Raw genomic sequence first — 23,251 nt, 5'->3', positions numbered from 1 at the left:
AATCTGCCCATTCAGGAGACGTTCGCTCCCATCCCCAGGGACGGCATTTCGTTACATTTTGTCGTGTTTCCCGGCATTGTTTTCTGTCCACGTGAGCTCTTCTTCCTCAGAGCTGGAATCCGACAGCGATCGCAGGTTCCGGGTCCACTGGCATGACATCAGCATGGGCTCCCGTCTGCCAGAGTGTTTTGGAAAGCGAGGCTTTGACGCACAGTACCCATAGCAACACGAGCGGGCCCCTACCCTGACCCCCACCCCGGGCACTGAGGGCCACGTGACCTTGTGCTACTCTAAGTAGCATTTCGGCCGTGTTGTCTCCACGTCTGATCTCGTCCCAGCTTGGTTCTGGGAGTGGAGGGCGGAGTCACAGGTCACCACTGTTCTGGGGGCTTTGGATACATATGCCCAACTGCTTTAGAAAAATAGTGCAGTTCACACCCCTTCTCAGACTTTGCAAGCTTGTCCTTTGCAAGCAGATATTGTCATGGAAACACACACACACATGCACACACATGTGCACATGTACACACATGCACACACGTGTGGCCTCTTTCTCAGGCCATCCATCAGTGTTTCTGCTGTTTTAGAGCAGATTCCACCCGACATGGGATGAAAGGAAGTGGAGGGAGGGCTCAGAGTTGTCCTCCCTGTGGGCGCTGCCCCCGGGGCCAGAGCAGAGGCTGGTCCATGGCGCTGGCAGGGGGCGAGTGCCTGCCTGGCACAGGTAGGAGCGGGCACGGAGGGCGCAGGGCTTGTGTGGGGCGCAGCCGGCATGTGACACTCTCGAGATATCACGGGAATGGCTTGCGAGTGGCTGCGAGCAGAAATCTGGCTTACTGCTTTTAACAAGTTAATGTTTGTGCTCCTGGGCTCGGCGCACATTTAAGAATTAATTAAATCCTTTAAGGAAGTCATTTATGTTTGAGACCAAAGAAGACACTCAGGGGCCCTATCGCCCACAGAGACGGAAGGAGGCCCCTTGGCCTGAGCAGGCCCGGCCGGCCAGCCTCCCTGCCTGGAATCACCGGGCGCTCAGAGCTCTTCAACCGGGAGCCTCCCAGGGAGACGTATTAAACCCGAGTTATCTTCGATTCCATCTAAGGTGTCCCATTCCGACGCAGCGCCTCCCGAGTCGGCAGTGTGGGACTCAGAGTCTCCCAGCATCATCAAAGTCTTAGGAAAATATATTACTGGGAAGTGGAGTGCTTCTCGTGTGTTAATTACAGCAAGCCCGGCTGCTGCGTGGTAATCTCCGGCGTCGGGAGCCTGGGCTCGGGCAGTCTCAGGGAAAACAGTCTCTGATAGAAACAGCCTAAACGCTCGCTTTCACCCTTTGAGGGAAAAGTGCGCCGACTCTTGTGAAGCGAAATCCCATCTCTTTAGTGGTTCGAGGAGCGTCTCACTGATGTTTGAAATATTTCTCTCCCGCAGGAGAAAACCAGAGTGGGTTTTCTGGAGCCGGAGTCGGGTTGGTGTGGCTATTTCCAGTCTGTTTCGTGCAGGGAGAAGCCCGCCTCCCTGTTCAGGCCAGCCTCCGAGCGCAGGGAGACCCTGCCCGTGGCGGGACAGACATGTCCAGGAACATGCATGTGGTTTTCAGTTCACTTCACTGTTTCTCCCGCACCTGTGAGCTGGAGTTGGTTTCTGCACAGACAGCACCCTCCTTTCCTGTGAACTTGAAACGGAACTCGGTCCTCTCAGCGTCCAGCCCAGGCACAGAGGTTCCAGGGAAGGGCTGAGGGGGCTACCTGCTGTGCCGGCCTCTGGGACACCGAGGGGCAAGGGCACCTGCTCCTCCCCAGAAACCGGAGCGGGGCACTGACCCCCAGTGTTTCAGGGGCTCTGGGGGCAACGAGGGTCCAGGCAGGTGGGGGGGAGGGTCCAGGACTCAGAGCAGGGGGTAGGGGTCAGCATATTTGCGAATTAAATTTTTCCTTCAGTGGGGAGGAAAGGTGAAGTGGTTCCTAGGTATCCCACACCTCTCGTGGGGATCTTTGTCCACTCTGGTCTGAGGTCCTTGCTGGTTGAAGGAGGGGCCGTCCTGATGAGGAGGCAGCAGCCAGCCATCTGGAGACCGACCTCGGTGACGTCCCCTCAGGGTCCTCATCAGCCCCTCTGGCAGAGAGCGCAGCCTCAGGGCAGAGCCGGCTGCAGGAGGCAGGCTTCAGCCAGGATTTAATAACATTGTTCTCATTTTATTTATTTTTATAATTACCTTTAATTTAGAGCAAGTGATACAGATTTCCATTTAGGGCAATAATATAGTTTTCCTTAAGTGCATTAAAGTAAAAAATAGTGAATTAATTAAAAAAATATTAGCAGGGTACGAGAAACACGGAGAAACGGGAAGGGGGTTTATTGCGGGAGAGACCCCGGCAGAGCGCGTGGGGGGGAAGTGTGGGCGCCTGCACTGGAAAACACGGGCTGGAAGGCCCTTCCGAGCTGCTTTTAGGTTTTTTATTTTCCGAAACAGGCAAGGGTTCTCTGAGCTCCCGCGGAGTTCAGGGCTTCAGGAAGCAGAGCTCTGCGCAAAAGCCTCAGAAGGTGGGACGCAGTGACCCTGGGGTTCCCATGGGTTCGCACCTCAGGAAGGGGCACCAGGAAGACCCCCAACAGAGCAGCGCCTTCCTCTTCGGAACTCCGGTTTCCCGCCAAGAACTAAGGGTGCCCAAGGGCCCCGATAGCTGAGCAAAGTTTACCAGGTGTCAGGCAACCTGTGGTGGATTCCGGTTTCCCTTCACCTTCCTCTGGCTTCTGACGCCACCTGGCGAGAGTGTTTCCCTTGGACACCTGCTGAGCTCCTGCTCTCAGTTTTGGTGTCTCTTCTGCAGGACACCTGTCCAGGCTCATTGTCACTGTCCTCAAAACACCTAACTCATAGAGAATGCTCATTCACCTGTTCTGTCCACCTGTCCGTCCATCCATCCACCCGTGCGTTTATCCACCCATCTGCCTGTCCATCCACTGTCTGTCCATCCATCTGTCCATCCATCCACCCATGCATTTACCCCTCCACCCACTCAATAAATATTTATTAAGAGTTCTGTATATTTTACAATAAAAATTACACAAAAGCACTGGTGCCAGGGAGAGTGCAGTGACAGAGGAGACATTGTCACCCTCTGCAGAGTTAATGCCTACAGGGGAGGCAGGGGGGAGGGACCCTGTGGCCATTCGGCCCCAGGCTAAACAAGTGAGTGCGTCTGTAAGTCCCTTTCCTCTGCACAGCTGGACCCAGAGACCCCGGAGTCCAGGGACACTGGGGGTGAACAAGCCATGTCCATTTTGTGGATCAGAGGCCACGCATGCCCGCCCCTGGCTGGCTGTGTCTCCGGAGCAAGAGGCCCGGCCCTGCGGAGCCCACACCATCTGTCCCCGACCTCTGAGGGCCTGCCCAGCCCGAGTGGAGGGCACTCCAGAGCAGGCTTCCTCCCGGCTCCATCAGGAGCAAGGCTGGCAGCCATGGCAGCTGCCAGGGGCCGGGAGTGGGGCAGGGGCGCGGTCACTGTAAGGGGGGCAGGCGGACAGGCAGACAAGCAGGAACGGGGCAGCAGTGGTGTCAGGCCAGGCCCCCTGCCAGGGCATGTGTGGCCTCTGGGAGAAGGGACCCAGGATTTGGGTGGCATATCCTCCCCCCTCCCAGCCCCCACCTCACTGCTTGCTCTGAGTACCCCATGGGGGAGTGGGGCGGATTGCTTCTGGGGGCCACCCTGAGGCTTCGCTAATGCCACCGCAGGGACGCTTTGTCTCTGGGCCCCAGGGATGGCTGGAGACACGGCCTGGCTGCAGCTCATTTTCATCCTCCCTTTGATGTGTGTCCCGCTCCCGGGCACCCCATGTCCTGCTCTTGGCGTCTAGCCCCGTGGCACTGTCTGTGTGCCCACAGTGGGGCCCCGGGGTGGCCCGGGAGTGGGACATGCCCCTCTGGGTCTGTCTGTGCCGTGAACAGGGGACCGGAACCCCCACCGTGCAGACAGAGGGCATGGCGAGCGAGCAAGTGTATGGCGACCCATGGAACCCGCAGCGTCGTGCACTCTGGGTTTCTGGCAGGCGTCGTCGCTGAGCAGGGTGGCAGTGAGCTGGTTTCTGAGTGTGGGGATCAGGGGGTCTCGGGACGTAGGGGGACGTACCCGGGAAGGAGACGCTTGGCTGTAGATTGAAGAAGACGTCCCTGAGGTGGGGGTGGGAGGGCAGGACAGACGCAGAAGGAGCAGCCTGCAGAAAGGGTCTCTGCGGAGAGGGCCTGGCACGGCCATGAGAACCTTCTGGAGGCTTCTGGGCTGTCAGCACTGCACTCACACAAAGTCTCCTTTCCTGGTGGCGAACAAGGGGAGCCGTGCGGGGGAGACCTGGAGGTGGAGCCCCAGACCCTTGGGGAGCGGCAAGGAGTCAGTGGTGCAGAGGGTGGTGGGGATTGGTGCCTGTGTGTGTCCTTGTCCAGGGCGCACGGGATGTGGCACAGCCTTCCTCCACCTCACTCTGGACCTTCCAGGGGAGCGCAGCACCGCGTGGGGCTCAGCACCCTGAAGTCCGCCCAGGCCTGGGAGGGTGGTGGGGGGTCCGGATCTGGTCCGTTTGGCTTCCCAGGGTCACAGAAAGAAACCATGTGCGTGAGTACGCAGGAAGTCCCGATCCTGGTAACGTCCCAGGCAGCGGTGGCGTGCTCAGGGTGCCCCTGACCCTGGGAGGAGCCGAGCTGAGCGGGGTGGGGGGCTGGTCTCACGCCCCAACTCCCCTGGCCCCTGTCGCTCTCCAGGGGAGTGGTGAGCAGGGGACGCTCGGCTTCCCCGGGACCTGTGGGCCACCAAACGCGCCGGTGATTAAAAACCCGCTACTGACTGCGACGGCAGTAAAATATCTGCTGTTTATGAGTAATTAGCCACTTCTGGAAAAGAGCTCTGTTCCTTTAAATTTATGGGGTGCCTTGATTTATGCGTTTCATGGGGGGATGTCAGGTTCTCATCACACCAACCTGATGTAATTGGATGCAAATCAAACACGAGTGGCGGACGGACACCTCGCCTCCTGCCTCGTGACCGTGTTTCTAAGTGGGGGTACCCCCGCCCTGCCCCGCCCTGCTGTGGCTCTCACTCACACCCTGCGGACAGACTGGGGGGAGCCTCGCCCTGTTCCTCCGTGGTCCTCAGTGCCCCGGTTGCAGCCCGCCACCCCCCCTGCAGGGGCAACCCAGGAGGATTCCACCTGCCCGTGGGCGGCAGAGACGCAAGCCCTTGAGTCTCCCACCTGCCCTGGGCTCTGCAGGGGCCACGGGCTCAGTGGGCTAAAGGGCTTCGTCATCTGAAGGCCCCTGTGCCTGGCCGCCAGGAGTCTGGTCTGCGCTGTCTGGCTGCGGGAGGAATCAGGGCAGACAGAGAGCGTGGGGGGCCGGGCGTAGCGGCTGGCCTCCGTTCAGCTGCCGAGAGGGGAGAGGCACGTGTCGGTATTCATTGGTCGGAATTATTTTGTCCGCCCGCCCAGCCACCCAGCCGGCATTCCCTGCGCCCCGACTAGCTTTCCTGAGTGCTCCGGAGGTGACTGGGGGAAGCGAGATGCAGACACGTATCTACTCCTGCGTGTGGAGCCTTACTTGTGGGGGGTCGCCTAGCTTCCGGCCTCAGTTTGTCCGTCTCTAAAATGGGCCCATCTGACCGGGGCATATGGGAGTCTGGGTGACCTGTGAGGTTTCTCCAGCTTGGCCACCCTCTGCCACCGTCTGCGAATCCGTTCCCTCAGGGCCCCTCCGTGCCGCGGGGGAGGCATGTGCCCTCTCATCCACGCCAGGGTAGAGCGGCATGTGGGCACTGTGTGGGCAAGGGGCTTAGATAGGGGTGGGGCATGGGGCCTTCGGGGGAAGTCTTTGGCCTGAAATCATACGTGGGCTTCAGGGTAGACAGTGGCTTTGGTGTTTGCTGGTTGGACTTCAAGGCGACCCGCCGTGGGGACAGGAGACAGCCAGCAGCAGCCGGATGGTTCCAGCTGGGAGCCGCCGTGCCTCCGTCAGCGGAGCTCCTTGTCCAGGTCCGGCCTGCTGCCCGGCAGATGGGTGTCCTCAGCAGGCCTGCTGGACACGCGTGTTAATGGGTTTCTCCAGGGAAAAAGCAGAAAGTACAGCGCTGTCTTCCAGCGCCAGGAGCTTTTCCTGTGAAAGCACTTTCTAGAATGCTTGCTTTCCTCGCCTGGCTGCCTCGAAATGACCACCAGCGGTGTCCAGGAAGCCGTGGCGTGGCTCTGGGACCCGCTCTGAAACGGACGCCACGCTCGGCACGCGGCCACCGCACCTTCTCCACGTCCCGGGGTGGGTGCGCCCTGATTCCGCGGAGGGAACTCAGGGGCCTCGGGGGTCTGGGTGCAATCTTCCCTATCGTTACTCAAGAACGGAGCTCGCTATGGTTTTGATCTGAGTTTCTTTCTTCCTAATGCGGAGTGACATTTTTGTGGTCACTTGCCAAATTTCCTTTCTTCTGTGAATTTCCTGTTCCCATGCCTTTCGTCCAGATTACAAATGGGGATGCTCACCTTTTCTTCATTAAGTACAAATGCTTTCTAAAATGAAAAAGGTGAGGTTATTAACCTCTTGACGACCACATCGGCCTCAGGAGTGTTGGACATCCTTCTGGGAAGCTTTTGAGCAGGGTCAGACCAGGACTGGGAGTGACTGGAGGCATGTGGGGGCGGGGGAGGCGCCAGCCGTGGGGACGGGTAGAGGGTCACCGTAGCTGTGGGAGAGGAGAGGCAGCGGGGGTGACTGAACAGGGCACTCGCTCAATGCCGGGCGCTTCTCCGAGCCTCACGCCCGTTTCCTTGTCAGGTGCCCCCACGCCCTGGTTATTGGCCCGGGCCTCCAGGATGCCGCTCCCACCCACCTGGTGTCCCCGATCACGGCGGTAAAGCACAGCCCGTCCAGGGAGAGCTGAGCCGGCTGGACGCCATGGCATTCCCTCCGCGCAAGGAGACAAACGCCAGCTGGTGCATCTGTAATGTCTCCCCTGGAGTTCAGTGTCGGTGACGTTCGACTCCAGCCGTTCGCTGTGACTGGTGCTGGTTCAGGAGTGGGGCTTGGCTAGGGGTCCCGTCCCTGTCAGGTGGGCGGCAGGGGCCTAAGGCAGGAGGCAGGAGGGGAGACGGGGCTGTGCGGGTGGTGGCCACCCCGGCCGGCCTTGGTGGTCTACAGATGGGGGGCCCGGTGCCCGAGGCCACACAGCTGTCAGGCTGGGGCGCCGTGTGGTTCCATGGTGTGGAGGCTGCACAGGGCAGGAGGCAGGCCCACCTGGTACAGGCATAGCCACAGCCAGGGAGGTTGGTTGTCGGGGATGCATAGCCCTGCGTGGCCAGCAGGTCCCCTCTGGGAGGGCAGGTGATGAAGGGGGCGTCCCCTGGGCATGCTCAGTCCCAGACGCTGGGGAGAGGGCCCTCGCATTCCTGACGGTGCACAGGGGCCCAGGGCCTGGGGTCACGGGGAAGGTGGGCATGGAAGGAGAGTGGAGCCCCCGGGGAAGGGAGTGCAGTGTTGTTCCGACCACAGGTGCACCCGAGGGCCCCCTGTGTGCGGGGCCCAGAGACGGTGAGGGCGCTGGTCTCTGTCCTCACAAAGCTCCTTGTCAGTCCCCTGGCCCCGTGCAAGGGGATGGCGCCCAGGGCGATGGTGGCCTCTGTGCTGCTGTCTCTCTCGGGTGTGTCAGCCCTTTTGGTGGTGAGGCCGGGGCAGGCAGGTTTCTGCTCCATCCCTCGGCAGAGCCTGGGCCAGCACACACCATGGGGAGCCAGGGAAAGCCTATGACGAATGAGCATGGGAGGGCGTGAACGGGTGAACGATTGAACGGGCGAGTGGATGAGTGTTTGCTTGAGCGAGGCCAGTGCAGGGTCGGCAGCAGAGGACTTAGAAGGAGGGTGGGGTTTACGTGCAGAACGTGGTGTTTGGGTGAGATGCACGTCCCTGGAGGCGCCAAGCGTGTGCAGGGCGGTGAGGCGGGGGCCTGGGAATGGCTGTGTGGACCAGGTGCCATTCGAGATGCGTCCACCTGGCTTGTACCCTGAGGGGCAGGGAGCAGGGTCTGCCCTGGCGGCCCGGAGTGGGCTGCACCCGAGTCCCGCCCCCCGAGGCCAGGTGCGTGCACCAGGCGCGACTCGTTGGCTGTTGGGTCTGCAGTTGCTCCTTTGCTCATTCATTGGGCAAATATCGACAGAGTGCCCCTCTATGCCAGGGCTGGGGACCCCCCGCCGAAGCTCACGGTTATGGCCCCAGCTCCAGGAGCTTCTGGACAAGCACACAGACAAACCCAGCGGGTGCGGAAGCTGCTGCAGGGGTGGGGGCTGCGGAGGGGCTGGAGATGCTGAACTGGGGCCCCCAGGCCCTGGCTGGGTCCTTCCTGCCAGCCAACACCCCGAAGTCCAGGCAGCCGAAGCTGCGGGCGCTGGCGCACCCTGGCGTGCTCACCGAGGACGGGGATCCTGAGCTTGTGTCTCCTGCGGGTGCCTGGGAATGCCTCCCTGGCCGCCCCCTGTGGCTGTTTCAGTCAGAGCCCCCCGACCGCTCCCACACCTGTGCCGGCCACATAGTGTTTAGTTTTGCACGAAGCAAACCCAAGTGTTCCGTGAAGTGAAAACCTGCTGCTGGCCAGGGTGTCGCAGCCCAGAAGGGCCCAGGTTCAAGGGCTTTAGTCGGGGGTGAGAGGCTGGTGGGTGTAGCGGGGCACCCGCACCCCGGCCGCCACTGGCCCTGGGAGGAAGGGTGGCTGGGAAGCCTGAGGGGGCTAGTTCCCTGTTCTGGTCCAGGGCAGCGCTGTGTGCGGGGCTGTGCGGGGAGCCGAGGCGGGTTAATAAGGGATTAAATATCTCACTTCCTGCCGTGCCGAAGTCTGTTTGAAAAGGGAGAGAGAGAAAGCCAGTGAGGGAGAATAATCAATGTACTTCCTGACAACTGCGGGCATCTTTTTCAGCTTTGCGACATCACTTTAGAGGTAGGTCACCCATTAAAAGCTTGTGCATATATATCGTTTTTGTGGCTTTCCCCGAAGGGGGCACGTGGGTCAGAGGAATCATTCACAGGGACGTAGGGCCGTTTCCTTCCCGAGTCACCCCCTCTGGGAGAACGGGAGGTGCCGCTGGTGGCCTGAATTCTGGGCCCACAGGGCTGGTCTTTGGCTCACAAAGTATCATTCATTCTCATGATTCTCTGGCCACCTCCCATGTCTGCATTGTGATCGTCAGAAGCTCCAAGGACTGGCTGGGTCCTCGGTAGCTGAGCGTCAGGCATACCAGGACTGTGTCCTCACCGTTCCATCCAGAGAAAGGGTGTGGGGGCTCCGGGGCCTGAGTGTCACCGCCAGCCTGGGGCAAATCCAGGAAGGCTTCCTGGAGTAGGTGACACCAGGCTGGAGCATGGAGGATGGATTGGGCTCCTGGGAGACTGGGAGCTGGTCCTTCTTCTACTTCTCTGCTGTTAGAAAGGGGAAGAGAGGAGGCCAGCACCATCTTTCAAACTCTAGGTCCCGCTTCCCTGTCACCATGACAACAGCTCCACCCTTAGATGTGAATTCTGTGGTCCCGGAGTTTATCATCGCCCTTCCTTTTTCTCCGTCTCTGACCCACGTGGGAGGGGGACCCACCAACGTGGTGCAGCGGCCGTGCGAAGCACGCACGCTGGGCTAGGTGGCTGGTGGGAGCGGCCCGAGCTGTTTGCCCCAAATGTAAACTCCGTTCTCCACAGACCCCCGTTCCAGGCTGTGCCCGGCCACCTCCCCGTCTCTTACCTTCCCAGGCCATCCATGCTTAGTCCTTGCTCCGCAGTGCTGACCCTCGGTCTCCCACACCTTCCTTCTCTTCTCTGTGAGCCTCGAGATGCCGTTGGGGCTCAGTCAAGGACTCTGTCCTCCCTGGCCCTCCTGTGCGTCCCTCCCTGACACCCCCACCCCTCTGCACTGGCCACGCTGGCCTCAGCGGTTGTCCCTGAGGGTCCATCTATCGCCCTGTCCGAGTCAGGTCTGGATTGTACGCCCCTGGGGCTGCCCACTCCTTGGCACATGGGGGCATTAACAAGTCCGAGTGAATGGTGAGTCCTCCCTCAGATGCTCCAGCAGAGGCGACCCTCAGGGGGTCTTCACGAACCCCTTTCTCATGCGAGGTGCTGTCTTTAGCTCTCAGCGTTTCCTGTGCTCCCGTGTGATGGTACGTCCTGGACGTAGAATGCCGTGTTGACAGCCCTGGTTGGCACCTGGGACAGGTGACTGCAGCCTTCTGCAGTTCAGAAGCCACACTGACCCTCCCACCATCCCAGGTGCCTTCTCAAGGACCTGCGGCGTGTGCGGACAGCTACTCTCAGTCCATGTCCGAGATGAAGAAACCCGGGCTCTGGCAGGTGCCGTGGGGGAGCTGGCCCCTGGGGGCACGGTCAGGGGACTTGGGGGTTGTTCTCCTATTCCTCCAGTCTACTTGGGGGATAACCGACCTGACATGGGGCAGAAGAACGTGGAATAACATGCTGGCCCTTGGTGATGTAAGAAAACCAGACGCCGCCCGCACTGTTCTATGTGACCCTCTCCCCAGCCAGTGGGGAGCCGACGGGCCGTGTTTCTAGATCCGAAGCACCTCTTGCACCCACACAACCGACGCCAGCTCCCCGAGATGCCGTCCCTGCAGTGTGCCCCCCACCCCCCGTTCCCACTTCCCCGGTGTGGTGAGGGCTCTGGCCCCCCGGCCTCCTTTGAGCCCGGGAGCTGTGGTTTCCTCCGACTCCACATAGTTCGCAGAGGAAGGGACTGGCGAGCGTCAGTACCCGCCCAGCGTGTTCCCCATCGTGGACCAGCGCGCCTCGCCTAGACTCTGCTGGGGACCTTGTGGGACTTCCCTTTCTGAGTCTCTGCTTCCTAATTTTTCGTATGGGAAGAGCACAGTGCCTGCGTCGGAGGTTGGCTCCATGAGACAGTGACAGTGAAGCACCTGGCACGATGTTGCCCGTGGAATTGGGATGAGGAGGAAGGTGGCGATGATGCAGATCGTGACGACGGTGATGATGAAAGTGATGACGATGAAGAAGAAGGAGAAGAGGAAGAAGGAGGAGGTAACAATGAAGACGGTGACAACGGCAGTTACTATTGTCATTTTAGTGTTTTCAGAGCTTCCTCTGCCTGACAAGTCCAGGTCTTAACAGCTACCTGGTCTGTCCACGCCCACCCCAGTGCCTCTGCCCAGCGGTGCTTGGTGCGGGCGGACGGTGAGCCAGGGCCTCAGGCCCGAAGTCCCCTTGGCCCCGGGGAGATGACGGGAGACACTCTGTGTGTGTTTTCCTTCCCCGTTTGATTGCTCATCATCCGTCTTCGTGGGGGCTACAGCTTCACCCCCCGACGCCAAAAGCCGGCCTGCTGGAGAGAGCTCTTCGCGAATTTGGAAATCATCCAGAGTCTTCAAAGAGAAGGTGCTTTTGATTCTGGTTTCTTCTTCCAAGTCCTCCTGCCCTGGCCCCACCAACGAGGACACCGCCTGGGCCTCCGTGGGAGCTTGCGTGGAGCCCACCCCTGCTGACCACGCAAGGCAGCGCAGGCCTGGGCTTTGGCCAACGGTGTCCCTCTAAGGGGAGGCTTGGGAGCTTGATCCCCGCCTGTACCTTGGCTGCCCTGGTCACACCTTCGCTGCCATAGCCCCCTTGGGCTGTCACACTTTCATGGATAAATCCAGCGAGGATTTAACTGTTTCTGGCCCTGTCCCATAGCCTTGTCTGCACACCAGTCACAACGGCACGGGTCACCGTGCTGCCCTCCCTGTTTATCCATTAATCACCCGGCAAGTAAACCCTGCGGTCCCCTGCCCACCTCAGTGGTGCCCGTGATGTCATTTGTGCGGGTGCCTAAATGTCACCAGCACTGATTGTAAGGCATGAAGAAAGGCTCTTGCTCAGCACAGCGAGCTCGGGGCCCAAATTTGAGCATGAAATCTCCGGTTTATTTTTGTAATAATGTTTACAGCTGTTTAATGACCCTGAAAAGGTGCGGGAGTCTGGTGCTCCGCATTTCAGAACAGGGGGGCATTGTGCTCGTAACAGCCTCAGTTCCGCGGGCAAGCCACGACAATGGGGGAAATAGCGTTTAATGAGAGCCATTGTATTCTGGGAGAAGTGGCCCTCGTCACGGCTCGCCCCGAGTGAGGACAGCAGGGTCGGCTGCTTGGCGTCCCCAGGAAGGCAGATCTCCCTGTCGCCGGAACAGTGCACTGTGGCAGTATTTTGAGTGGGGCCCCTTTGGGGCTGGTGCTGGGGCCCCCGGCCCCTCCCCCGCCCAGCCCCCGGGCGCTGTGTGCTCTGCCAGGCTCTGAGCCAGCGCCATCACCCACGCTGATGAAAAAGGGAATATTTAGTTGTGCTTGGCTAGACAACAATATTTGATTTTTAAAAATCCCGTTGAAATGGTTATTTTGAAAGTCATTTTATTTCCCAACTATTCTTTTTCATGGTATAAGGATAAAACTCTTACTGGCGAGATCTATATTTTTTGGACTATTCATAAGATTACTTTTTTTTTTTTCTGTGCTAGCAAAATGAAACTGTGTTTTTGTGTAGAATTTATTTAGACTTGGAGCAGCTGGCTTTTCTGGTGTCCTGATAGTTTTAAATTTCACTTGGAGGGAGGGAGACAATTAAGTTCTCCACTGGAAGAGTTAAGTGAAAACTTTGTCGTGGGCATCACAGGAAATGGCCTTGAAGGCGGAAAGGCGGACTCCAAATCACCATCAGCACAGTCAAAGGCTGCGGGTGGCTCGGGCACCGGATGACGCGGTGGTGCCGAAGGATGCCTTTTGATAATCTGGGCACCCAGTGGTGGGCTGCGTGGGCTGAGGACCTGCCCCCACAAGGAATGGGGGATCACTGAGCTGGGGGACAAAACCTCCAGCCCCCCCGCCCCCCCCCATGCATCCTGTGGGGCCTTGCACCTCCGCCTGGCATTGAGGAGGCCCTGGTGGCCGGGACGGAGCCCCAGCCCTGTGCTTGGTCAGTGCGGACAGTAGGATAACAGCACTGGGTGCCCATGGCACCCCACCGTGACCCCAGGAAAGGTCAGAAGGTGGGGGATGTCAGTGTGTTTCCAGACTGGACAGTGTACAAGGGCCTCCACCTGTCCAGCTTCGGTGCCGACGTGCCGCTGCCCTCCGCAGTGGGTCAGTCGCACCTGCCCAGCTGGCCGGGGCTCAGTGCTCTCTCCTGCTACGCTGTGGGCAGAGGCCACCCGCCAAACGAGGGCAGGAGGTTCTCAGCGATCAGTCGTCAGGTCACTGGCTTTTCCCCGTGCGAAGGCTTTCGCTCCTGGCGAGAGGGCCGGGTGAGTTGTGCCGGTAGCTCAGAAGGTCCCGCTGGGCTGCCCGAAGGCCGGGACCGTGGCCACCCTGGCTGGCTCCTGGCTGCTTCACGTGGGTGTCACAGCTGCCGTGTGCCGGGGCAATCGGCCCAGTGCCAGGGCTGGGCTGTGCGCATGCCACCAAGTGCCATGGGTAGCAGTGGCCGTGCGGGGCATGTCTGCACTGGTGGCCGAGATGCTGACCGACCTCCACCGCAGGGCCTGTGAAGGAGCAGTGTGACTCCAACGGGGGTACGTGTCCCCACACCTGGGGTTGGGGACACCTTCCAGCTGTGGGAAGACCCCGCAGGCAGCCCCCCACACCCCCGCCCCGGGGGCCGTTAGGGCTGCGGTTGGGCCCGGCCCCTTCACAGTGGGACAAGCGCCCCCTTGGACTCCCAGTGAAGCGTTCCTGTGCATCTCCAGAAGGCGGACAGTGAGAGCGACTGCACACACACACCTGTGCTCACACCCACCCACACGCACACACTCACACTCACACACACCTGCGCCCTCAGCTGTGAGAGTTTCTCCTCTCCCTGTGCTCTGCGCTCTGCCTCCCAGGAGGCTTTTCGTTGCTTCCCTGTGGTCGGCAGCCTTGCCTGTGTGGCCCCTCCAGGGCAGGTGCGTAGGGTCCCCTGCAGCCGTTGCCTGACTGACGGAGACCAGGCACATGGATGCTGGACAGGCCGGGTGTCGAGGCTGCAGAAACCAGGGCTGCACCAGGGCTGTGAGTCCCAGGCCAGGGGCCAGCTCGTCCCGCCTCAGCAGCCTCGGCCCAGGGACAGCATGCTGGTCCCCTGCTTGTCCCAGGAACCTGCGCTCCTGCCTTGCTCTGAGTCTAGTGGCTGCCTGGGTGAGGCTGGCCCAGAGATTGCATCCGCCGTGGCCCCATGGGTGGCGGCTCCCACAGAGGGGACTGAGATGGGGAACTCTGCCCATCGAAGGCCACACTCCCAGGGCATCTCCTGGTGGGCTGGCCAGCTCTGCGGGATCCTGAGTCCTCCCATGGGTCCCGTGATGGCTGGTCTCCGACTCCTGGTGCCTGCGGGTGTGTGGGCTGAAAGACCTGGACGGTGGGGGGAGTCTCCCTTGGCCCTTTCTGGCCCCCAGGTGGGAGCCAGAGGCCCTTCCTACTCTGACGCATTCAGACTGCGGGTGTCCATAGGCCTGTGCGGAGCTGAGTTTGGGGCCCATACGGTTGGGGCTCCCCCTTTTTTAAATGTTCTAAGATTGATTTGAGTGAGAGGGAGGAAGGAGTGGGGGGAGAGAGAGAGAGAGAGAAAGACAGAGAGAGAAACACTGATCTGTTGCCCCTCTTATTGACGCACTATCAGTTGATTTCTGAATGTGCCCGGACCGGGGATCGATCCCGCAACCTTGGAGTATCAGGATGTCGCTCTCACCAGCTGAGCTACCCGGCCAGAGCAGGGGCTCACCTTCTTTTATGGGCTGTGTCTCTAAGGTCTGTTCATTCATTCACCCATTCCGTGGGCAAATACCGAATCCCTGAGACCACATATGTGACCCAGGCAGCCGGGACTCTGCCTCACGGAGAAGGGTGGACGCCCAGCCTCTCCCCGGTGCTAAGGGCTGCGAGGAACAGAGTGAGCGGGTGCTCTAGAGAGAGGTTGGGCCGTCAGCCTCAGACAAGGGCGCACAGAGGGCCTCGTGGGTGGGGCCGTGTGAGCTGAGACCTGTGTGAGGAGAAGCAGACGACTGGCCTTCACACATTGTAGAACATTCTGTGTTCAGCACTGGCACTTGACCAGTCGCTTGAAGGTTTGTTTTAAAACGATCTGTTGCTTGAAAAACGCTTTCTAACAGTGAGAGAATTCTATGCCCAAACCTCACTTGAAGGTTCCCATGTTCACTATTTGACCGGCTGAGCTGCCTCTCCACCACATGCGGTAAGGGGGGGGAGGGGTGGCAGCCTTCCCCTGGTCCTGCCTAAGCTGCAGGCTCGCAGGACTGCACCTTCCGCCCCCGTGCCCCCTGCTGAGCTGGCCGCAACCTGAACATAGCCTGTCTTCCTGGATTCATGGCTTCTGAGCTGGCCAGTTGGGTAGCCTTTGGAAGTGGGCCAGCCACGTCGGCTTCGGCTTCGGACGTCCCGAGCTTCCAGAGCTGTCGGTGGGACTCGGAGCCCCTACATGGCTTCAGGGCCACGATCTGCATTTGCTCGGGCGAGGACCCCGACCCAGGGCCTGGCTCCCCGCGGGCTCCCAGCAAACTTGTGGAGTTGGTGCAAGGATCTCCGAGGGAAACGACTCCTTTCTGACTGGGGTCCAAAGTGGGCTTCTCCAATGTGACTCTCACCAGAAACAGCAAGTAAAGACGGACAATTGGAAGGCTGCTTTGATGGCAGGTGCCCGTGTGCCATGTACGTGAGTGTGGCCAGCTGTCCTGCTGCCGTCAGCCATGGACACCACGGCCTGCACCACGGTCGTGCTTTCTCTCTGCTCCGGAAACAGTCACCGGGTCTGCCTCTCCCCTCCTGTGCATGGCAGACCCCAGCCCCATGCTCTGGCTGGGGAAGCCAGTGTCCCTCTGGAGACCCTCCACACCACACGCAGTCTGCCTGGCAGGAAGGACGGAGGGCAGCAGACTCCGCCATTGCAGAATGTGCTTTGTCCATACTTGAGCTTGGTCCCCGAGGTCCTCCGGGGAATTGTGTGGCTCAGGAATCAGTCCTGGCTGGGGTGAGGGGCTACCCCCCGCCCCCGGCTGGCTAAGACGGCTGCACACCGGCATGTGCAGAGGACAGATGCACAGTGTCTGTCCAATGGCAGGAAGCAGACCTGGGCTCCCTCGGGGGGAAGACAGCTCCGGAAGTAGAAGGACCCCAGGCGTGGGTTCCTGGCCTTTCTGAGCCGAGTCCCGCACGTGCTGAGACGTGGGGGTGGGGGGTGGCTCACGGTGTCCCGCCCTGAGTGGCCTGACTTAGCTGTTCTCCACCAGCTGGAGGGGACGGCGAGGACCAGCTCCGAGCGCTAGTGTTTAACAAACAGCTTTGAGTCCTAATTTTCTGCCGAGCACATTCTGCAGGTACAATTTGTACTCATTACTGTGTATCGGGAAAGTTATTAAAAACACTCCGACTTGGTGAGACTTCCTGCGGCATCTTCCCTGGACTTTAATTGATCTTTATCTAGTTCCTTAAGAGATCTCTGTGAGCCCAGTGGAGGTCCCTGCCTTGGGTGTCACGCCCAGGGAAGGACGGGGCAGAGGCGTCCTTCTGTGGTGGAAGCCCTCAGCCCTGCCCAGATTTGGCCCCTTGGGATAATCCGCTACCATTCCGCCGGGAGATAATTTATACTTCTGTTGGTGGGCACAGTTAACAAATGACAAAATAACAGTGTTTCGTAACATAAGGGTTAAATCCTAATCTCCGAGGTTTGCAAAGCTGCTACTCGCAGTCTCCTTAAAATTTAATATACCTCGTTAATGCTTCCTTGCAAACACTGAAGGATTTTTATGATTATAATCATGTGTTACAGCACCTAGTACTGTTTCTAAGCAGCATACTAATCAGCTTAATGAGATATTACTGCACTTTTTGTTGACTAAAGCAAAATCCCTTTTATTGTTCTAAAGCCTGTCCTTTACTTTATTTTTTCCCAAAACATTATCTTGTTTTATTACGTATCAGTAAATATCATGCCATTGTTTTTTTTTTGGCCAAAACATAAAATAATCTCTTTCGTCTGAGAGTGGTGAGTGTGTCGAACGTGGGTTCCAGAGACAAAAGTTCCAAGTGAGTGTGTTTGGTGTCGCAGTGAAAGCCATTCTGCTCCAAGGCCAACTTCCAACCGAGCCTACAGGGGCGGGTGCCACGAGGTGCGGGGGCGGGAAGACTACCACGTCCACCCCGGATTCGTTGTAAGGTGTTGAGGTGGTAAAACATTAATAATTTAGGTGTGAATGAATAATTGCAGTCAGCAAATAGAAAATACAAGGAGGACGATCTATCGCCAAAACAAATTGGAGGACCACAGCCATATTGCATAATTGGCATTTAATAATTCATTTTTTTATTATTGTTTTCGACTGTAATTCCTCGGCCTTACGAGGCGTAGGTAAGGCGGGACATGCAAATGCCATGCCCCACGGAGGATGGTGCTTCCCCGAGCGTGGTTCCAGGCCCAGATCTGAACTCTCTCTCCATTTGCAGGGATGGAAGAAGCCAGCCTGTGCCTGGGCGTGTCCTCGGGGGCGGCCGACGCGGAGCCCCGCCGGAGCGGCCCCGTCCTCAACGGCCAGTATGCCATGAGTCAGAAGCTGCACCAGATCACCTCCCAGCTCAGCCATGCCTTCCCGGAGCTGCACCCGCGGCCCAGCCCGGAGGACAAGCCGCCCGCGGCCCTTGACGACAAGGCCCACGTGCCCATGAGCGGTCAGCCCATGGGCAGCCCGATGGCGCTGCTGGCCAGCCCGCTGGGCCGGGACGTGGACACCAGCCTCAACGGGCGCGTCGACCTGCAGCAGTTCCTCAACGGGCAGAACCTGGGCATCATGTCGCAGATGAGCGACATCGAGGACGATGCGCGCAAGAACCGCAAGTACCCGTGCCCGCTGTGCGGCAAGCGCTTCCGCTTCAACAGCATCCTGTCCCTGCACATGCGCACGCACACGGGCGAGAAGCCCTTCAAGTGCCCCTACTGCGACCACCGGGCGGCGCAGAAGGGCAACCTCAAGATCCACCTGCGCACCCACAAGCTGGGCAACCTGGGCAAGGGGCGAGGGCGCGTGCGCGAGGAGAACCGCCTGCTGCACGAGCTGGAGGAGCGCGCCATCCTGCGCGACAAGCAGCTGAGGAGCGGCCTGCCGCCGCCGCGGCCCGACCTCCAGCCCCCAGCGCACGCGCAGCCCGCGCCGCCCGCCGCCTGCCACCTGGCGCCGCCCGACGCGGCCCGCCCCGCGCCCTCGCCTAAGCCCGCGGGCGGCGGCGCGCAGGACGACGCGGCAGCCCCCGCCGCTGGCTTCCGCTGCACCTTCTGCAAGGGCAAGTTCAAGAAGCGCGAGGAGCTGGACCGCCACATCCGCATCCTGCACAAGCCCTACAAGTGCACGCTGTGCGACTTCGCCGCCTCGCAGGAGGAGGAGCTCATCAGCCACGTGGAGAAGGCGCACATCACGGCCGAGTCGGCGCAGGGCCAGGGCCCCGGCGGCGGCGGCGAGCAGGCGGCCAACGAGTTCCGCTGCGAGGTGTGCGGGCAGGTGTTCAGCCAGGCCTGGTTCCTCAAGGGCCACATGCGCAAGCACAAGGACTCGTTCGAGCACTGCTGCCAGATCTGCGGCCGGCGCTTCAAGGAGCCCTGGTTCCTCAAGAACCACATGAAGGTCCACCTCAACAAGCTGTCGGTGAAGAACAAGTCCCCTGGCGACGCCGAGGGGCCGGCGCCGCTGGGCGGCATGTCCCAGGAGACCCACGCCAACCTGTACTCCAGGTACCTGTCCTGCCTGCAGGGCGGCTTCATGGCCCCAGACAAGGCGGGCCTGAGCGAGCCCGGCCAGCTCTACGGCAAGGGGGAGCTGCCCCTGAAGGAGAAGGAGGTCCTGGGCAAGCTGCTGTCCCCCCTCGCCAGCGTGGCCCACGGCGTCCCTGAGGGCGACAAGCACTCCCTCCTGGGCTGCCTCAACCTGGTGCCGCCGCTGAAGTCCAGCTGCATCGAGCGGTTGCAGGCGGCGGCCAAAGCGGCGGAGATGGACCCGGTGAACAGTTACCAAGCCTGGCAGCTCATGGCCCGGGGCGTGGCCGTGGACCACGGCTTCCTGTCTAAAGAGCGGCCGCTGCAGCGCGGCCAGGAGGACGCCCTGGCCAACGTGGGCGTCGCATTTGACAAGGAGAAGCGCGAGTACGTGTTCGTGGGGACGGACGGCTCCAAGCAGAAGATGCCCGCGGACCTGGTCCACGGCACGAAAGTGGCCAGTCAGAGAGAGCTGCCGGCGAAGCTCGACCCTTCGGAAGGCGGTCGGGAGTTTTTGTCCCACGGGCTGAGCCAGGCGCTGGACTACCACCTGCAGGGTGCCGGCAACATGAAGGAGAAGCCCACGGAGTGCCCCGACTGCGGCCGCGTCTTCCGCACCTACCACCAGGTGGTCGTGCACTCCCGCGTGCACAAGCGGGACCGCAAGGCCGAGGAGGACGGGCTGCACGTGGGCCTGGAGGAGCGGCGCGGCTCGGGCAGTGACCAGGAGTCCCAGTCGGTGAGCCGCTCAACTACGCCGGGCTCCTCCAACGTCACCGAGGAGAGCGGGGTCGGCGGTGGGCTCTCCCAGACCGGGAGTGCGCAGGAGGACAGCCCGCACCCCTCCTCGCCGTCCTCCTCAGGTGGGTTGCCGGGGCGGGTGGGGGAGGAGCCGCTGGCAAGGGTCCTTCCTGCCCAGATGCTGCTCAGTGCAGGGGCTCAGTGCTTTGCTGCTCTTTGAGGTCGGGTCTGAGGTCGCCTGGCTGGTGGGTGCGTGAGGACCTGGCCTTTTTGCCCTGCCCCAGAGGAAGGCTGTCCTTTCATCTTGCTAGCCTTCCTTTGAGCACTCAATATCGGGAGAGTCAGCTGGCCCTCCTTCTGGGCGGCACGGCTGCCCATGGGGCGTGCCCACCCTTCCCTGTAAGTGCCTGCCCGAGCCGCGTCCTGCGTGCCCTAGCCCCGTAGGCCATCCCCTCCTGCCCAGAGCCTGGGAGCTGGCGTCCCGCCCCATCCACGGGGGATGGGAACCTGTAAGTTCGGACCCGCTCCCCCCCCTGCCCCTCCAGTACATTCCACTGATTCTCTCAGGTGGGAACCCCAGTCTCCCTCCCCAGATTGCACCCGTGCGGGGTTCCCGCCCAGAATGGCAGCTTGGCTGCCCCGCCAGGGTCCTCTGCCGGTTTGGAAAGACACCCAGATGCGCAACTGTGCGTCTCACAATGCGCTGCGTTCCAGGGGCGATATTCAGCTTTGGGGTCTAAAATAGCAAAGCAGAGAATCTGTCATCACAGCGTCTGGGAAACGCTGATGCTTCCTGGCCCCATTTGGGGGAGAAAAAAACCAGACACCTCACTAGCCTAAGACGGCGAAACAAAGTTGCCACCTAGCAGCAGGTCAGCCGCTGCCGCCGTCCCTGCTGGCAGAGCCCCTCCTAATGGATAGCGCAGTGAAAGTCCTATCCCGAGCCCTTTCTAAAGAAAGCATCTCGCTAATGCCGTAATCATCCCGCAGCCTAACGACAGAGGAAGTCGTGCCATAACAAATGCCCTGTAACTAATGGCAACGTCGATTCCCGCGACCAGCCATTAAGTCTCCAAAGTGAAAGACGGTTCGAGGCACCTCAAGGCCCCGGCCGCCTCGCCCGCAGGGACAGAGGCGGTGGCGCACGGTGGAGGGTCCTTGGCAGAAAGTTTCGCCTCCCCCTCCCTGGCGTCTCCCCCCTTCGGGGTTGCGGCAGCTACGTCAGGAGGGAGGCGGTTGGCTGCTGCAGTTATGAAGTGGATGCCGGCTCGGTTCTGTTGTTACTGTCATGCTTCACTATAACCCTCCTTCCAGGGCGAAATTAGTATGAGAATAAAGTGGGAGCCTGCTGGCTTATTACAGACCAGTAAAGAATGGTTAAGACATAAATCTGAGCCGCACATTCTGGAGATTCCGATAGCACTTAATGCCGCTGCTTAAATACCCATGAAACACGCTGTCTGCTCCGCGGTGCTGGACGCGGGCGAGATTGATCTCTGAAGTGTGAGGAGTCGCGCGGGGCCGAGAGCGCCTGGGAGGGCGAGGCTGCGCCGCAGAGTGACCGCTGCCTGCCAGGGACGTAGCCCAGGGCAGGCTGTGCCAGCTCGCTGCCTGAGGGCGCTGGGGATGGGTGCACAGTGCCAGGCGTCTCTCTGTCACCAGGGGCTGTTTCCGGCCTCCTCTGAAGAGGTCCCCTATCCGGGGACTGCGGTCTCGGTGCTTTGGGATGGGGGACCTTCGAGGGGCCCAGCGCAGAGCGCGCCCCGGCTCTCCTGAGTGGGAGGCATGCGTGCCGACAGATTGCCGGTCCCGTCCCAGCCTGCTGCCACGCCGGGGGCTCGCGGAATATTCCGACACCACATGCTCGGCTCTATTTCTGTCGTGTTCCCGTGTTTTTCTCACCTTCTGGCCGAGTGGTAGCCTCGTACTACTCCTCCCCGTTGCTTCCATGTCTCTAAATACTCTCAGGAAAAAAGAGAAAAACCTAAAGGAAACCACGGGCCTGCGGACTCGGAGGAGAATCGCACGAGAGCCGAGGCCATTGCCTTCCTTTTATGTCCCTCGTGGGACTATTTACGGTGGTGGAGACTGGATTCTTTACTTCTGGTTGACTTCTTTGTTTTCTTCATATTCAAATGAGACCCTTTCATAATTTTCTGGCTGAGGAGCAAAATCGGCAGGCCTACCGTCCACACAGCCCAAGCCAGCTCCCCGGCGGGGCGGGTGGGGTTGCCCGGGATTAGCGCCCTAACTTAACCCCATCGGGTCCGTCTTCCCTGTTACCCCCAACAAGTGTGACTCGGACAAAGTGTGGTTAGCCTAAGCATTTAAATAAAAGTTGCGGCACAATGGGTATTTTGTGATTACCTGTTAGGGAGAAAACCCACAAGGTGGAGGGGAGGGGAAAAAAATCTTTAAGCCCTTAAGGAGAGAAAGCAGCACTTATTAAGGCTTCTGTTAAGCAACGAGTGCCCACCACGGCGCCACACATTTCTCAGACTGCATAACAATGTCGCGAAACTTAATTTCCATCACTCGATTTTTTTCTTGTTGAAAACTGGGTCAGTAGGGCCTGAGAAACTATTTTTTCAGATCTTAACCAGTGAATTCTTCTTTATAAATTGCTGCTCTTAACATGATAGTAGTTTTGAATTCATCATAAAAACCCTTTTTACAGAGAGCCTCTTAGAGCAGGTCTCCAGAAGAAGGCTCACAATGAGCAGAGAGGCAGCCTTTGTTATCTGATGCGATTCTTTGCGCGGATTGGGAGCCGAGTGGCTGTGTAAAAATGTCTTGCTCAGACCGAGCCGCAGAAAGGGTCAAGTTTGCAATCAAACAGTTATTGCCGAGATGGGCGACTGCCACTGGCCAGGCTAATGTGGGTGCAGCTGTTTGTTATGTGAGCAAAAGAATGTTTGAATCAGTGAACATGTGAAAATGATCGCAGTGAACCAGAAAATATGTTTGTTCTTGGGCTCTCCAAACCGCTGAGAACCGAGCCTCGGAGCCATGGCGAGAGCCAGGGCCTCTGACAAATGGAGGGACAGCGTTTTCTCACCGAAAACGGACAAAGCCTATTCCGGACCTCTTCCCGGCCCTCCCCTCTGTCTTCCCGGTGCGACTTATCGATCATTCCACAGCCCCGTCGACTCTGAGGCAAAGGGAAGTGATCTGGAGGTGGCAGCGTCTCAGTTCTACTCTTTTGTGACCCTGGAGGCGCGGGCGGCTGTGTCGGGGTCCCCTCCCTGCTGGCTGACGTGCCCACGCACTGAGGGCACCCTGAAACCTCAGCTGAGCCCCTGCTGGGGCCCGAGTGCCACTGGGAGTCAGTGACGGCCCATCCCCGTGTCTTTGGGTTTGGCTTTGGACAGCACGATCAGAAGACTTAAAACTTGGTGAAGTGAGAAGTAATACTGCTCCTCACCTCCAACAGGGCAGTTCCCGTCCACCTGGGTGGCTAACTGACGTGTAGGTGGTGGGCAGGGGGTCACGGGGACCTTGGCCTCTGTTCATTAAAGAAGGCCCGCCAGGCTCCGTGAGGAGAGCCAGGGGGAGGTGCAGAGATGAAAATGCCGTTAACCCCTGGTGCTGCCGGTTAGGATTTTGAGGTGGACAAGGATTGTTTGGTCAGCTGGGCTGGAGCCTGGCGGGGTCTCCCACGTGCCAGTGTTCCTGCCACGGCGGGCCCGTCCTGGGCAGGCCCTTCGACCGCAGCCGGGC

At 59.7% G+C, this 23,251-nt stretch overlaps 1 protein-coding gene across 4 annotated transcripts in view; it reads left to right on the top strand.

The window, feature by feature from the left end:
* ZNF536 (zinc finger protein 536) overlaps positions 1-23,251 on the top strand; it is a 329,458-nt gene that overhangs the window by 148,292 nt on the left and 157,915 nt on the right. For all 4 annotated transcript variants that reach the window (XM_053916155.1, XM_053916158.1, XM_053916156.2 and 1 more), the window contains one exon: positions 17,494-19,653. In XM_053916155.1, the coding sequence (XP_053772130.1) occupies positions 17,496-19,653 (2,158 nt within the window). In that variant the 5' untranslated portion in view covers positions 17,494-17,495. The remainder of the gene's footprint in view (positions 1-17,493; positions 19,654-23,251) is intronic.

Source organism: Desmodus rotundus, chromosome 12, assembly GCF_022682495.2.
Source record: "Desmodus rotundus isolate HL8 chromosome 12, HLdesRot8A.1, whole genome shotgun sequence".
Lineage (NCBI taxonomy): Eukaryota > Metazoa > Chordata > Mammalia > Chiroptera > Phyllostomidae > Desmodus > Desmodus rotundus.
Note: the sequence above shows the minus strand (reverse complement) of the source record. Positions and strands in the feature narration are given on the sequence as shown.